Source organism: Cryptotermes secundus, unplaced genomic scaffold, assembly GCF_002891405.2.
Source record: "Cryptotermes secundus unplaced genomic scaffold, Csec_1.0 scaffold93, whole genome shotgun sequence".
Lineage (NCBI taxonomy): Eukaryota > Metazoa > Arthropoda > Insecta > Blattodea > Kalotermitidae > Cryptotermes > Cryptotermes secundus.
The window spans coordinates 44,525-61,365 of record NW_019736393.1 but is presented as its reverse complement, the minus strand read 5'-3'; the positions used below and the strand labels follow the sequence as shown (position 1 = coordinate 61,365).

Sequence of the window (16,841 nt, the reverse complement as noted above, 5' to 3'; positions counted from 1 at the left end):
ACAGTCTGCTTTTACCGGTTCTCACGGTCTCTTCGCTTGCAGAATTCTTATATTTTTTCTTCTACCCTGAAGATGGAGGCGATACGTTCCTCCGAAACGTCAGTTAATACCACATATACACGGTGCCAAATCCCAGAAGACTGCTTTCTTCAAATTATAGGGGGTACGCGGTAACACAGTTGGTTGAGGCACTATGCTACAAGCCGGAAGGTCGCGGATTCGAGTCCTGTTGAGGTTAATTTTTCAACCGACCTAATCCCTCAAGCCGCACTATGGCCCTGGGTTCGACTCAGCCTCTAACAGAAATGAGTACCCGAAATCTTCCTGGGGGGTAAAGGACGTCCGGCGTGTAAGGCTGACAACCTTACCGCCATCTGTGAACCAATTGTCTAGAAAATATGGGAGCCTCGACCTCTCACAACCCTATGGGCCTTCACGGACTCTTACAGGAATAAATTTACTCTTTACCTATGAAGAAAATATGGATCCTTATTTGAAAATATTGAACAACTAAGGAAACTGAGATACATCAGATGATGACCCAATGAGGCCCGAAATATGTTGTGTTCAACATTAACGTAAATAACCTTTGTTATTACTTTTACTTTGATTTTTGTTTTGACGGTTACAAATATACTGTCTTATAAAACAAAAAACAAAATTCCGAGGCCTGTAGTCCGCAAGTGAACTATACCGACCGAGCGACCGCCACTTGTCGGCGAAGTTAGTGCCAACATTTGCGGATAGAGGGTGTCGCGTGGTCAGCACAACGGATCCCCACGGCCGTTAATCTCGGTTTTCTAGACCGGAGCCGGTATTTCCTTGAAATAGCTCCTCAGTTATCCTCACGAAGCTGAGTGGACCCCGTTCCAGACCCACTACTTCTCAGAAAATCTGGTAGCGCCGGGAATCGAACCAAGATGATACTCTTCAGTTCGCAATTCCGTAAGAAGCATTATAATGGCGCACACTGCCAGATACCATGTCTGTCTCTAAGAACAGTTTAATTGGAACTTACTGTGCGAGGTCCGCGCTGCATTTTACATCCCAATTCGCGATTCTTAAATGAGTGCGCCTAATTGGATCACGTATGACGAATGCGCATGTTTTGAAACAGATGTTCAAATGTAAGCTAACCGAGTGTGGGGAACCTCTTGTCTGCCCGTCTCTAGTAGCCTCAATCTGCCGTGCTTTCAATTGTCTCATTTATGATACCGGGCATATAATGGCATAACATCATAGTAATCGCATCAGACGCAACTCGACTGAAGGAAACGTCGGCTCATAAAACTCTACCATCCACACTGCGTGCTTCCACCGCAGAATTCCTCGACACCCATCCAGTATATTTAGTTAAACATTACATTTTAAAGGGGGCACGCGGTGGCATAGATGGATGAGACACTGTGCTACAAACTGAAAGGTCGCGGGTTCGATTCATGATGAGGACATTGGATTTTTCAATAGACCTAACCCTTCCAGCCACACTATGGCCCTGGGGTCGACTCAGCCTCTAATAGGTATGAGTACCAGGAATATTCTTGGGGGTAAAGGGCGACCGGCACGTAAAACTGACAACTACACCGCCATCTGTGAGCCAGTAGTCTAGAAAATGTGGGAGTCTCGACGTATCACAACCCTATGGACCTCCAAGGTCTGTTACGGGGATAGCTTTTTAATTAGATTATAATTTTCTTTGTATTTATCTTTTCCTTTCTGTGGTAAGATTAACACCTAAAAAGATACTAAAGAGAAGAGTCACGATTCGATTTCGTAGCCCCGTAAGTTTGCACCCTGTCTGTGATGCTCAAGTTAAAAATGGTGGGATTACCGTCACACAAACGAATGTTTTTAGCCTACTTTCCTTATTTTGAAAAAAAAATGGAGGAAACTTATGACATCACCTTGGTTGTCTGTCTGTGTGTTCGTTGGTGTTCCTCCCAAAAGTTCTTGTTCTTAATCCACTCACAACATGTTCTGGCCCAAATAGGCCACCATCAATTGATCCGTGAGGAATATACAAGTGATGACAGAACACCCATAAAACTGTGATGCTAGTACAGATTTTCAATTGAATTGTGTCCGATCTGGACCGCCTCTGTGGTCTAGTGGTCACAGTTCCTGCCTACAGATCCAGAGATCCCCGGTTCGATTCCCGGCGCTACCAGATTTTCTGAGAAGTAGTGGGTCTGGAACGGTGTCTACTCAGCTTCGTGAGGATAATTGAAGAGCTATTTCAAGGAAATGGCGACTCCGGTCTAGAAAACCGAAATTAACGGCATTGGGGATCCGTTGCGCTGACCACGTGACACCCTCCATCCGCTAAAGTTGGCATTAACTTCGCCGACAAGCGGCGGTCGCTCGGTCGGTATAGTTCGCTTGCGGACTAAAACCACGGAGGTTTTTTTTGGGGGGGGTCCGATCCGACTTAAATGTCATACGCTCATTAAATATTTAAAATTGAAAACAGGTGTAATCATATTACATTTTAAAAATTGTAAATAAAGCAATCTAGTGAGAAGATAACTATAAAAGGAAGAGGTATTTTCCAAAGGGGAAGAGGGAATATTGAGGGAATTTTAGAGATTACAGGGTTAAGGTAAAAAGGTAGGAGTGTTTTGTTTGGTGGCAGGGTTGGAGTACAGTTTTTGACCCGATATTCTGCGTAGAAGATATTTTTCCTTGGGTGTAGCAAATAATCTGTTGAGGGGAATTTTGAGGGGATTTTTTATTCGATTCCCTACTACTCAATGAGCCGGGATAGCGCAGTCCGTATAGTGACTGACTACTGGCTGGACGACCAAGGTGTCGGAATTCGAGTCTCTGTGGGGTCAAGAATTTTCACTTCTCCATGTCGTTCAGACCGACTTTAGGGTCCACCCAACCTCCTATCCAATGGGTACCGGGGCATCTTACCCTGGGGGTATAGCGACCGGGACGTGAAGCTGACCACTCACCTCCAACTAGTGCCTAGGTCAAGGAAATTTGGGTCTATATTTTATATTCAGTTTGACGTGGTTACTTAATTTTGACACATCCTGCTGCCCCCGTTCCCGAGTATGGGTGTTCATATACAGATTTCAGGCACAGCTGGTTGCGCTTATTTCATTTCCTGTCACTGTTCCTTCAGACGCGATTAACATTCATTGTGTCATGCGACTATTCAGATCAGATTAACAGAACTTCATTCTACTGTGCACGTCCACAGAGAAACAGCAGCTGTCTCTGTTCGCAAAGATTCTCAGCCTCAGATTGATGCTGTAATCTGTGAGGCTTAAAGTTACGAAGTTACGTATATTTCCACGTATGACTCAGTTTCAAGAGTCAATTAATGACATTCTTGAGCCGAATTACAGAGTAATTACAAAGAAGCCTTCCAGAATTGTTTCCAGCGATGGAAGGACCGCTGGGCTAAGTGCGTGGAGTCACAAGGGGCCTACTTTGAAGGGGATTAGGTATTCTAACCACTCAGATACAGAACTTTGTTTTCCTGGCCCAAGGTCGGATACTTTTTGAACAGAGTAGTAGAGCAGAATTATTCTTAAGGAACTAACAGTCTCTCAGCTAAGCAATTCCCCCTCCCCCCTTTTATGGAATTCTAAGACTCGTTACGTTACAATGAATTGTCAGTGTGGAGTTGGTGCCTGACGTTTCGGAGACTGTGTCTGTCTTCGTCATGTGGGTTGATGCAATGAGTGCTGTGTTCGCACGTTGTAGTGATGAAGTGTCACGCCCGAACTCCACATTGACTTAGCTGATCTTCTGAGAAGACCTCATTGTATTGTCACGTATCGAAGCAACGCGACAAGAAATTATGGGTTCCGGATTAGAGGAAGTTTGGACAAGTTGTTTACACTCACAATTACAATCACTCTCAAATAACGCCCATTCAGACGAAGCGACCTGATTAGTCCGTCGTCTCTCTGTTGAGAACACCTTGCCGAAGTGTTTTGTTTCGCATGTTAGCTAGAATATTAGTTAGCGGGGCTATTCGTTGACGTGGGAACTGAATACTTTTGTCTCTGTTGTCTAGGCAGTTCCTTAGGTAGTTGTCTTTCCATGTATTCGTTGTCGCTGAAGTATGCGTTCCCATTGCAGCCGTTGAGCAGCGATTTACGTCGTATAGTCCGGCTTTTCGGCGGCACGCCACAATATTCTGTCACCATGAAAGCTTCAACATTACAAGAGCTCTCAACTGTTCTGTGATGAACCAAATGATCTAGTCGCCCTGAGGCGAAGTATTACACTATATTGAAAGTTCTGTGAAACGAGAAGTGTTAAGAAATATCGAAGATGATAGGAGAAAAGTCATGGGAAGGCCCATAGTTGCCCAATCTGTGCTCCTACATAAGATTCGGGTTTATGGCAACAACGTAACATAATGGAACTGGAGACATAACCTCATGTTTATGTTCAAGGTTAACCGATGAAGTAACTACGAATAAGGCCGAAAGAGGTAATTCTGTATTAGGATTACAGAATTTTGGGATATGAGAAAAGCCCTCGGTACCCATTGGATGGGAGGCTGGGTGGCCCCAGAGCCGGTCTGGACGACGTGGAGAAGAGAAAGTTTTTGACCCTACCGTTACTCGAACTCCAGCCCCTCAGTCGTGCAGCCCGTAGCCAGTCGCTATACCGACTACGTTATCTCTACTCGCCCAATATATTTAAGTGATAATATTAAATAACGAAGACTGACATGCGCAAGGCACGTATCAAACATGGAAGAAGCGATACATATATGCGCAGTTTTACTAGGAAAACATGAAGGGAAAAGTACATGACTTGGGTGAAACCTACATATAGATAGGAAAATAATATTAAAATGTATCTTAAACAGTGGGACATGAGGATCCATCTTGCTCACATTAGGAGCCAGTTGTGGTAACGATCCTTCAGGCACCTTGAAAGGAGTAGGATTTACTTACTAAGTGACTATTAGCTTCTCAAGAAGGTCTGTACTCCATGCCTGGTTAGTTAGCGATGTCTTGAACGCTACTGACCTCCCGTTGTCCTTTAGACATTAGACCTCTGCCGGTGACTTTGAACTACTTACTTCAGTTTGTCTGCTGTTTACAAGTAAGTCCGGCCGCCTCTGTCGTCTAGTGGCCAGAGTTCCTGGCTACAGATCCAGAGGTCCGGGTTCGATTGCCTGCGCTACCAGATTTTCTGAGAAGTAGTGGGTCTGGAATGTGGTCCACTCAGCCTCGTGAGGATAATTGAGGAGATACTTCAAGGAAATAGCGGCTCCGGTCTAGAAAAACCGAGATTAAGGGCCGTCGAGAACCGTTGCGCTGATCCGCAGAAGTTGGCACTAACTTCGCCGACAAGCGGCGGTCGCTCGGTCGGCATAGTTCGCTTGCGGACTACAGGCCAAGGAGTTTGTTTGTTTGTGTACAGGTAAGTCCATTTAATTTAAATACTTTTTGTAAACATCTTTACTCAGAAGTCTGTGCGAGGCACAAAGACTGAGTGGCGTAAGTTGATTTTTTTTCTACATTACGAGAAGATCTTCATGTTCTTTGAACTTCCCTTTAATGTTCTGATTTCGACATCAGACGGAAAATTACCGCCGTAAATAAGACATGTATTCCTGCGCAATCACTGAATTAGAATATATTGGACGCAACTTAAGACTCAACCGAGAAATGTTTCTTCATATACACAGTATGTAGGGTTTACAGTTACATGGTTTTGAGTCCGTTAAGATTGTGAGGAATATCAAACAGAGAAACAAACTCCGTGGCCTGTATTCCGCAAGCGAGCTATACCGACCGAGCGACTGCCGCTTGTCGGCGAAATTAGTGCAAACTTTTGCGGATAGAGGGTGTTTCGTGGTCAGGACAATGGATCCCCACGGCCGTTAATCTCGGTTTCTAGACCGGAGCCGCTGTTTCCTTGAGGTAGCTCCTCAATTATCCTCACGAGGCTGAGTGGACCTCGTTCCAGACCCACTACTTCTCAGAAAATCTGGTAGTGCGGGGAATCGAACCGGACCTCTGGATCTGTAGACAGGAACTGTGACCACTAGACCACAGAGGAATATCTGTGAGGAATATCTTGACTGGAAATTAATATGTTATAAATTCCTTGGAAGAATTAACAACTGTTGTTATGGACATTATTCTTCATGAAAATTGAATGTAACATCATGGCGGTCGACCGAAATAAATACTTATTTTATGGTTTGATAATTATAATTGGGAAATCATTTTAATTAGGTATATGTAATTTTTTCGATACTAGGTATCCAGTAAATTCGTTGAAACGGCAAGGATTATGACATATGTTCCAGAGGTGCAAAGTTCGAATCTTGGCCGCAACATCGGCTATCCTGACTCAGTCTTTCGTGGTTTTCCCCAGTCATTTCAGGCAGATGTGCGCATAGCAATTTAAATATTGCCATTAACGCTACTTTCCACATTATTTCCACTTAATTACTCACCATCAACAAATAATTCAACGCCATATATTCTTGAGTTACTAACGAACGCTTTAAACAAACAGCAGACAGGTATAACACGTGTTAAAATTTTGCGTTTACTACATGTATGTATCTGTTTGCCGGTCACGGTAGTCGAGCTGTCTAAGCCGGGATCGTGGGTTCGAATCCCACACAAGGCATGGATGTTTGGTGTGTGTGTTTGCGTTTATTCTGTGTTTATGTTGTCCTGTGATTATGTATAAGCCTTGCGACGAGCTGATCACCCGTCCAAGGATGTAAAAATTATCATGAAACTGAGAAATCCGTCCTATGCTCCAAATTGGGAGCAAGCGGAGATAAACAGTGTCTCTGTTTGGAACCTTAAAGTGTATGGCGACAGATGTAAAGGTTGTAAGAACTGATTGAATTAAACATAATTAATTTTTTTATGTGCTGTGTGTGTGTGGGATTCAATGCAGACTCGAACGGATCCCGTACTTTTTTGGCCCTGCGTTCAGGCGACCCGCAGTGCGAGGCAGGAACAGCTTCTGCTGAGAGTTTTATAATCTCGTCCTTGGTACATGCTGTTGATATGGTCAATGGCAGGATGGGCGTGGGGATAATATATCATCCGAGTTTTATTGTTATGAAATGCAGGATGTGTTGCTAAGAGGCAGTTAAAACCCATATTCAATATTCGTGCCCTTCTCTTTATATGCCCAGTTATTCCACGAATTTGTAAAAAATAAACAAAAGAAATCTTATTGGATTAGTCGCCATAAACGAGACAGTGGCCCAGACACCCATTTTTTATTGTCATTAAGGGTAACAACCACTTGATGAAATGTGGGCGATGATAAACATGAGGTCGCGCACTTGACCCCTCAAGATGATTAAAAAAACAGCTGAAACTACCAGACATCTTGTTTCTAAATACACTGGAATATTAAACCTGTGTGGTCTGTAATTTGAAAATACTTTCGGGACTCCTGCTCTATACTTTTCCACTATTTTCTTTGTTGTTGTTTCTTGGTTCATTTAATTGTGCTTTATCAATTGATTTGCTTATACCTGTAAATGAATTAGTGATTACGTGCGAAAAATATGAACGCTAAATTTGATTACGCTACCCCATCCTTTCTAGGAACCGGGATAGCGTAGTCGGTATAACTACTGGCTGGACGACCGAGGGGTCGGAGTACGAGTCCCGGTAGGTGCAAGAATTTTCCCTTCTCCGCGGCGTCCAGACCGATTCTGGGGACCACCCAACCTCCTATCCAATGGGTCCCGAGGTTACAGCGGCCAGGGCTTCAAGCTGACTACTCACTTCCAACTAGTTCCGATGTCAAGAAAATGTGGATCTATACATCCACTCCCCCATACGCCTTCATGGCGTAGTATTTAAATAGTTAAGCACAGGGACAACTTTATGCTTTTTACCTTTATCCCATTCTTTCAGATCCTTCTACCATTTCTTATAAAACAATATATAGCCTCACAGCTGATAAAAGTCACAAAATAAGTAAACAAAGAAAACACAGAAACTACTATCTTCTTGGGTGTGACATCGTTTAGTCCAGTAGAAGTTCACTAATAATTGAGAGGAACGTACTGTCTCCATCTTCAGGGTTGGAAAGTAAACCAAGCAAGCAACTGGCAAGATGCAAGTAGCAAGTAGTTTGTTTCCTTGTCTTATTTACGAGGAGGAGACAGTACATTCCTCCAAAATGTTGTAGAACTTCTACCAGACTGCATTGCGCCACATCCCAAAAGATTAAAGGTAAAAGTGTCCTTGGGCTCAAATAATTAATCACTAGGCCATGAAGACATATTGGGGAATGCATGTATAGTTCTGTGTTTTCTTGACCACATCACTAGTTTGAGGTGAGTGGTCAGCTTCATGCCCCAGAGCCGGTCTGGACAATGTGGCAATCTTTGACCCTAACAGGACTCAAACTCCAAACCTTCTTTCATCCAGCCTGTGGCCAGTTGCTATACTACCCCAGAAAATAGTATTCTAAATAGTCATTATTGTGAGAACCCCAAATCCAACATGAAAACAAGAATAATTTTGTGAGGTCGATGTGTTTGCGGTAAAGGTAAGGTAAAATTTTCCCTATACTTAATTAAGCATTATGATATTAAGATGAATGGGGAAGTGGGGTTTTAGTTCCACACATTCATAACCTAGTCCTCACACAGAATTTTATAAATTGCAGAATTTATAGCTACAAAAAATAAGTTCATATTGCATATTTATTTGCTTGTTAGATCTTTCTGAATGGAAAATATTTCTTAAAATATATATCCAGTTTTCTGTGTGCATTACACAATGAATCAGTGATGCTGATAATGGTAATTGAAATGAAGAATCTGTAGATGTTTTGTTTATTTGATTGTTTCTTGTTTTTCCAATGCAGAGATTTTGCAGCTTTGAATGAAAAGTGATAAAAGTAATGAAAGGTAACTTTGGATGGATAAGGGATACATAAGTCAAAGCCAATTTGATAATCCTAAGCCAAAATTGATCTAGAGAGAGTGAGAAAATCACCACTAAAGAAAATCTGACAAAGAAATTGAGTTTCAGTATCTTCTCAAGACAGGGTACAACAATTACAGGACAATATTCAATAATTAGGAGTTAACGTAGTTATGGTGAATGAATACATAAAATGTGAACTTATACCATAAGTAACTTTATCATTCAAACATTGAATACTCGAAAGTAAATATGTATTAAGTTGTCCCTGTTCTTATTTAATTAAGCACCTCGCAATGAAGACATATGGGGGAATGTAGGTACAGTTCCACCATTTTAGACCTCAGCATTAAATGGAAGTGAATGGTCAACTTTAATCTCCAGCCGCTTTACCCCAAAGAAAAAAACCACAGGATAGGAAACTGGGTAGGCCCCAGAGCTGGTCTGGACGCTATGGGTATGGAGAAAAGAAAAATCTTGCCCCTACCAGGAATCGAACCCCAGCCGTCTAGCCCATAGCCCAGTGCTATACTGACTGAGCTATCCTTATTTAAAAAATAAAGTATCATCCTAGATACAAACACAGTTAAATTAAATTAAATATTCAAATCTGTAGGATGTTTAAAAGTACCACATTCAGATACTACAAACATAATAAGTTTAATCTTTGTCATGTTTATCATCTATAAACATAGGTAATTTGAAGTAAGTGTATAAACTGTAGCCTCTATCATATCTAAAAGTAGTAAATTTTCAAGTACAAAGACAGGTGAATAAAAATGAGCCAGTCTGTTATCTTCGTTAAGACCGATCCTACTTCTATATTGACCATCTGTTACATATCTCCTAGGGGCCACGCCATGGCTCAAGCGGTTAGTCGCTGGCTTCCCACCGTGGCGGCCCAGGTTCGATCCCGGGTCTGGTCAAGTGGGATTTATGGTGGACAAAGTTGCACTGTGGCAGGTTTGGTCCAAGTACTTCAGTTTCCCCTGCCAATCTTCCATTCCACCAATTACTCCACAATCACCCTCACCTATCATCTGGGGCTGGTACAATAGACCAGAAGTGGCCATAGTACAAGGGACTTAGTCCCACCCCACTAGCAATAAAAAAATAATACATACCTCTTACAGCAGCTGACATCCCAGTCTCCAACTGAGCAAGAACCAGGAGTACTGTAAGTACCCACCACACACACCTCAATATAGATCTACTTTCTGCCATGGTTCATCTAAAACTAAATTAAAATTAAACACTTATGTTTGCACTTAAACAAAGTGAGGCACATGAAAATTGAGCAACATTGCAGTGAGACAGTCAGCAGTCAGCTGGTTGTGTCTGATCTTGTGTCGCACAGAGACAGGCAAGAGGGAGGTGGGGGAGATAGGATGGAGGAGGAAGGGGAGGGGTATGGTCACATGATAAAGTTGTAATGGAGGTAACACTCAAGTGTTATTGCAATATCTCCACAGAATTGAATAATGTTCCACTCAGTACTCATTACATTTGGCACTGATACATCTCCCAAATTATTCCAAACTACCTTGTTTGTAACTAATTCAGAGAGTAATTTTGAATTACATAATGAAAATTTTTACACACAGCATGTGTGATGACAAATGTTTGAGAACAGCAATGCAGGTTACCACATGGCTGTCATTCCAGGGATGTATGTCCGTACATTTGTTAGTCCGTTGGTTTCTAAGGTGTCTGCAGATGTGGTCTTTGTTGACCCTTATGGCCTCGGCCTATAGAGGCAAGATGTAGGACCCATTTTGAGATAAGGACACCCACTGCTTTTTTTTTTTCCAGCTGGTATGTGGCAGTACACATACCTGAAATTGACTGATGTGTAGTGGTAAATATTCCACTCATACCTGTGCTGATGCATTACAATTATTGACTTCTTCAACGTTATCCTTCATTCTGTTGTTATTTAAAACAACGTTTCAGAGACTGGACTCTGCCTCCAACCTCATGTAAAAGATCTAATCAACTAGGCCCAGTTGATAAAGCTAGTCCCTATCTCTGGACACTAGAACGAACACAAGGCTTGATATATAAACCAAACACAACATATACCATCTGCAGGAGTTACAATAAAAATCTTAAAAACCCATATGCATGAGGCCTTGCACCTTTGGCCATGCATAATATAATGGCCAGAACCAATAATGCAGCAATACTGATGCATTGTATGTTTTGACCTTCAGGCCAAACCAAGCAAAAGTTTACTAGAAAATATTCTTTTAGAAAAAAAAATTACATTGGAAACTCCCACAAAGCAGATTCAGCCACCCCTAATGACTGGGTAACAGGATCAGAACAGTGGATCTACAGCTTCATATCAGCTATGAATCACAGTGATGACTTGATATTCTTCACATTACCAAAGTTTTGTCTTTAGTAAGGGTGAAGTTTTGAATCTGTGAACAGAAAGATCTGTACATCTGATCAGGAAGTAAATTCAGGGAATGAGAGTCCAGTTTCATTTTGGGACAGTATAGACAGAAGGTCCTAGTAAGGTTGTTTCCCAAGATTTTATCTTGAAAAGCTTCTTTTTTTTTCCTTGGCACTACAGCCCCAGTGGGCCTAGGCCTACCTCCATGAACTTCTCCGTTCACTTCAGTTTTTCTAGATCTTAGACATTTGGTAGGACTCCTTGGGCGGGTGATCAACTCATCGCAAGGCCTCTACCTGTACACAAACACAGAAAAACGCACACAAACATCCATGCCCTGAGTGGAATTCGAACCCACGATCCCGGCTCCCGAGCGAGCGAAGACAGTGCACGCCTTAGACCGCTCGGCTACCGTGACCGGCCTTGAAAAGCTTACTGTGAGGAATTATTAATAAATTATCTGATGGATGTATCAAGACCTAATAATTATGTTGACACTATGGTTACTTGAGTTATCTGTGTACCAAATTAATGTATCTATTCAACATATAAGATTCAAAGCTTTCCTCATGACCAGGAGCTCACTTTTATAAGATATCACTGAACATGCTGGTAATCATAGGAACAACAGGACCACAACTGGTATACAGATCAGAATTATAACAATACAAGAAAGATGAAACCAATCTGTAATATACATATACTTTCAAAATGTGTTGTTTACAATTTTGCGTCTTGCAGTAAAGTTGATGTTAATTTATATTACACTGAAGTCATAAATTCCATTGTTCATAAGGCAATAAACAATACAGAAACAACACTGAATAAAAGCATACATTATTTTACCTCGTACTTCATTAAATATACACCAAATCAAAGAATATTTTAAATAAAAGACATAGATCTTAAAAAGACACACAGACATCATCATCGATAAAACAGCCCTTTTCTAGCCTTAGCCTTGTTCAGAAAATTCTGCTGGACTGCAACCAGCTTTCACTTCTTTGGATTTCACTAAACCTGGTGGACCAGGCCCCTGTATTTATGTCCCCCAGTGAAAGGGTGCCCCATTTATACCCCCACGGACTGGGATCCCTTTTCATCATCTTCTGTGACTTGCAAAGCTATTGTGGAGGTATTCTAACCCATCTCCACATACACACACACAATACTTTATGTAATAATCCAATATCTTGCACAGTGATCCGTATTTTGACTCGAGGTCCATGTAAAGTATAGGTGTTAATGGACCAATATAGACCGTAATAAAATTTGCCTAACAGTGCACAGCTGAATCCATCCCATATCAAATTTCATCAAAATCAGTTGCATAGTTTCAGGGATTAAACATACAGATGAATGGACATATGGACCTTCCAGATGCATACAGATGCATTACAGAACCTATATTTCCAGAAATAATGCAGTCTTATCTTTGAATTACTTCCAGTGACAGCCACATAAATTACTGCAATTTTGATATGCCTCCCATGTTTCATACATAGCATCTACTGATAACTCAGCTCTGTTACAGGCTTTTGGGTTACAGGTGCCATCACACGCCCAAGTACAAGAAATCTTGTCACCGCTGTATCTCAGAGGATTGACACCAGCTAACCATATGCCTAAAGCAACATCCTCACCTTGGAAATCCTGATAAAGGAAATTATATGCATTGTTTCCTAGGAACTGAACCAGATCTTTACTAAGCACATAACCTGCACCACATGGAAACGGAGGATAAGTCTCTGAACAATAGTTATCCTCTCGCCACTTTCCAAATGAATGGACGGGCCAACCTTCACGAAATGAACTCCACCAACGGAGATATAATTTGGTCTCTGGGTGAGTGAAAGTTTCCTCTGACTGCTCCTGCCTGGCCACCTTCAAAGTCCTCAATACTTCACCAATGTTAACAAATGTGTCATCATCTGTTTTCAGTAAGTATGAGAATTCTTCATTCAAGTGTGCCCTAATAAACAGAGACAGTAGTAATTAACAGTTAATCACCAAAATTAATAACTTAAAGATGTAGAAATGACATTACATTTTTAATGAACTTCATTTTGCTTCATGGAACCATAAAATCACACTCTGGCATGAACCTACTCTTACACTTATTTGGATTATTAAAGGATAAATTCTGAGAAGAATGTATACTTTAATAATCCAAATAAGTGTAAGAAAACCGAAATTAACGGCTGTGGGGATTCATTTCGCTGACCACGTGACACCCTCTATCTGCTAAATTTTGCACTGATTTCGCCGACAAGCAGCAGTCACTCGATCAGTATAGTTCGCTTGCGGACTCAAGCCATGGAGTTTAGTTTTTTTATATATATAAATTCTAAGATTTGAGGTCTTCACAGACCAAGATTATGGTCATCTGGGATCTGACAAACATTCACATTCTGCTAACCATAAGATGAAGTCAGCAGAAAAAAATCTTATAGTGAGTTATTTAATGGCATTTTCAGTATTGATACTGTACAGCGTCAAATGCTAGGATAAAAGACGAACTGAAATGGATCTGGAAGCAGTTTTGGCCTGATTGAGGCACCATTCCAGCATTTGTCTGGAGGGACTACAGAAAACCATGGAAGACCTCAATCAGGATATCTAGTGTTGCAGTTGCGATTTGAACCAAGCATTTCCCAAATACAAGTATATGTTCAGTCAAAACTGATGATATAAAAAATTACAGTAACTATTAATGCCTGCTAACTTCCTATGGAACATACAACAATTTGACAGTAAACAGTATCATTCAAAGGATATATAAGGCTGGATTTTAAAATATTCAAGTAGGTAACAACCATAACTCACCATTTAAAGAAATGTAGAAGTTTCCGTGGCAAGTTTCTATAAATATCAACAACATCAAGGAATAGAATATCTTTTTTTTCTTCTGATTCTTTTAGGAGTTTATTCTTCAGTAATTTTATTTCATTTTCCCAAGATTTTCTGCGATCACTTCTTTTCGCAACATGCAATTGAAGTTCTCCTCTTTCTGAAACACGTTGCACTAAATAAACCTATGTATTCATGGATAGTGAACAGAAATTTCCTCTGCAATTTATGTACCTTCATTCCTGACAACTACCCATGATAAGTCTCTTAATTAGCAGAGTCAAGACAAGACATGTTATTCATCACTGAAATATTAATACAAGTAGGGACAGGAGAAGGGACAATATTACTAAATGACTTGCTTCACAATTTCTATTCTTCACCTTCTATTACTCATGTTAGAGGGATTAAATCAAGAAGGATAGGATGGGTGGGGCATGTATCATATATAGAGAGGCAGATATTTATAAAATGGTGGCTGGAAAACATCATGGGAAGGGATAACCTGGAAAACCATAACATAGATGGAGGTTAATATTAAAATAGATATTGTAGCATGCAGAGACCCGTTGCTAGGGGTACAGAAAAGTATAAAATCTCTTGAAAGTTTATCATAGTATATTACCATGAAGAGTGAATGTCAGACAGGCATGTATACAGGACATTTCATGGAAAGGCACTGGCTTCCCATTTACATCTCTGATAAGCTGCAGAAATGTGATTAATCCACTTCCATTATTCCATTGCAGCCAGCATTCTGAGTGGTCCAGACTAATATTTCCCGATTTGTTGCCAATCAGTTCCACAATAACCTGTCCCTCAAAACCTTTAGGCAATATGTATGGCTCAACGGTCTTCTCTAGCAGGTCAGAGCCAGAATTATTCTCATTATTTGAGAAAGTTGCTGAAACTATTTTCTCTCTAGTGACAGCATTCAGCAAACTCACTTGGACAAAGCCATCAGTTACAGTCACATAGTCTCTCAGTAAGTTCATACTGCGTATAACTATAGGATAATGAACTAGAAATGTAACCCCAACATAACTTGGAAAAATTCTCATCTTTACTGCATCAACTTCACCTGTTGAAAATTCTGAATACTCTTTCATATCTGGAAATAACAACAAAAAGTGTGATGAAATTATGATCAAAATTTACATCACTTAATTTCATTAATCAGCAAAATAACATGAAAAATTATGCAAAGTAAGGACAAGGGTAGACCAGCTAAGCCATTTAACTACAATTAATATAAGGGGGTGGAAGAAAGTTGGAGTAACAACATGGCAACTGAAGCACCAGCATGAGGTATTACAGTGACTTGGAAACAAGACTGTAAGATCCCCCCCCCCTTATTTTTAACACAAAATCAAGAGTATCACAGCAATTAATGAATGGTAATTTTTACCAGGATTTGAAATGGGAGTAGACAAAGGCAGACATTGTGTGCTTAGGTCCAGAGTACTTACTTTAACAAAGCTAATTACGATTTCTTAAGACACTATAACTACTGTTCCCAACAGTGATACATGTAGGCACAAATTACTGAAAATGCGCTGTAATAATTTCCTCTATAACATTCTTTGGTCATTTCCATGGGTCCTCTACTCATCTGGAGAATCCACCTAGTTCAGAAGAGCCATTCTCTTCACTGGTTTTACAGCACTAACTAACCAACATGTAACTGTCCCTTTCCTCGTTCTTCCATGCTACATTTTCACATTATATTATTCTATTTAATGGATAAATTAGAATAATTTTTCATCAACTGTAATGAAAGAAGACAACTACCCACCTACTGTCCATTCTATACAAGCTTCTTTATATATTCTGTCTTCAGGAGGGACATTACAAATTTTTTTACCAACAAGAAAAAAATACTTCACATTCTCTTGCTCTGTAAGATAAAGCCAAGTGTCCCGAATGCTTTGTCTTGCTTCAAAGTTATTCTGAGAAGACATAATACCAATCAGAAGAAGGAGTTTGTTCTTTTTAATTGCAGCATCTAAAACACAAATAAATTCTCATATGTATGAAGTTATTTTCTTTTGTATTTTAATTGTTGATATACATCTTCATTTCCTCCCTCAACCTCTTTATGGCCCAATAAAAGAAAGACACTGACATGTAGAAATTCAGGTGGTCTGTTGCTCGATGCTTGATATGACCATTCACATCTCTACTGAGATGAGCTAATCTCCATCTAGTTTCAGAAACACTGTGTTCATTCTGAATAACAGACAATAGACATAATCCAGAAAGTAAGTTATGCAATATGTATTTTCCTTATGTTTGAATTCTGGTTGCCGCATGCAAAAGTGGCATGTAAATTAATAATACCTTGGGTCACATAAAAGCTGTTTCGAACCAATACAAATGATATTATTCCTGCGACAAAACTCAGGAATAAAAACTGCCTCATTTCCTTCGCACCCGGTATCTATATGAAAGGGAATTTACAACTCCCACTTGAATTAGTACGAATACGCGTTCTTAATGAAAAGGGTTTGAGACCGGTCTAGAAACAAAAACTTTCTCTTTATATCGTGACCACTCTGCGTTTCCATACATTCTGATTCCTCAACAGTTATTGTAAGATAGGTTATATTGTTCTTCATGCGGAGCTACTCGGCAGCCATGCTGCTAAACTACTTGGTTTGACAGGTAGACCAATAGACGTATGTATT

The 16,841-nt window shown here is 40.5% G+C and overlaps 2 protein-coding genes across 3 annotated transcripts in view; both read right to left on the bottom strand.

Moving 5' to 3' along the window:
- The window catches only part of LOC111869772 (acetylcholine receptor subunit alpha-like 1), a 26,011-nt gene extending 15,742 nt beyond the window's left edge, over positions 1 to 10,269 (bottom strand). Inside the window, exon 1 of the mRNA XM_023861528.2 lies at positions 10,028 to 10,269. Within this exon, the coding sequence (XP_023717296.1) occupies positions 10,028 to 10,127 (100 nt within the window). The 5' untranslated portion in view covers positions 10,128 to 10,269. The remainder of the gene's footprint in view (positions 1 to 10,027) is intronic.
- Positions 10,270 to 11,976: 1,707 nt separating this feature from the next.
- On the bottom strand, positions 11,977 to 16,786 carry LOC111869785 (UDP-GalNAc:beta-1,3-N-acetylgalactosaminyltransferase 2). 2 transcript variants are annotated; one of them, XM_023861544.2, is made up of 5 exons: positions 16,495 to 16,786; positions 15,950 to 16,159; positions 14,780 to 15,265; positions 14,131 to 14,314; positions 11,977 to 13,276 (listed from the first exon to the last, which is right to left on the bottom strand). In XM_023861544.2, the coding sequence occupies exons 1-5, from the start codon at positions 16,574 to 16,576 to the stop codon at positions 12,745 to 12,747; spliced, it is 1,494 nt and encodes a 497-aa protein (XP_023717312.1). In that variant the 5' UTR covers positions 16,577 to 16,786; the 3' UTR covers positions 11,977 to 12,744. The 2 variants fall into 2 exon arrangements, with proteins under 2 accessions (XP_023717312.1, XP_023717313.1); XM_023861545.2 differs by lacking the exon at positions 15,950 to 16,159.
- Between the last annotated feature and the right edge of the window lie 55 nt (positions 16,787 to 16,841).

Bases quoted from the DNA above. Each gene is read 5' to 3' on its own strand.
- LOC111869785 (XM_023861544.2), bottom strand. From the start codon at position 16,576: ATGAGGCAGTTTTTATTCCTGAGTTTTGTCGCAGGAATAATATCATTT. The intron at 15,266-15,949 runs GTGGGTAGTTGT...TGTTATTTCCAG, and splicing joins TTGTATAGAATGGACAGTAG to ATATGAAAGAGTATTCAGAA. The intron at 14,315-14,779 runs GTAATATACTAT...AACGTGTTTCAG, and splicing joins TCTGACATTCACTCTTCATG to AAAGAGGAGAACTTCAATTG.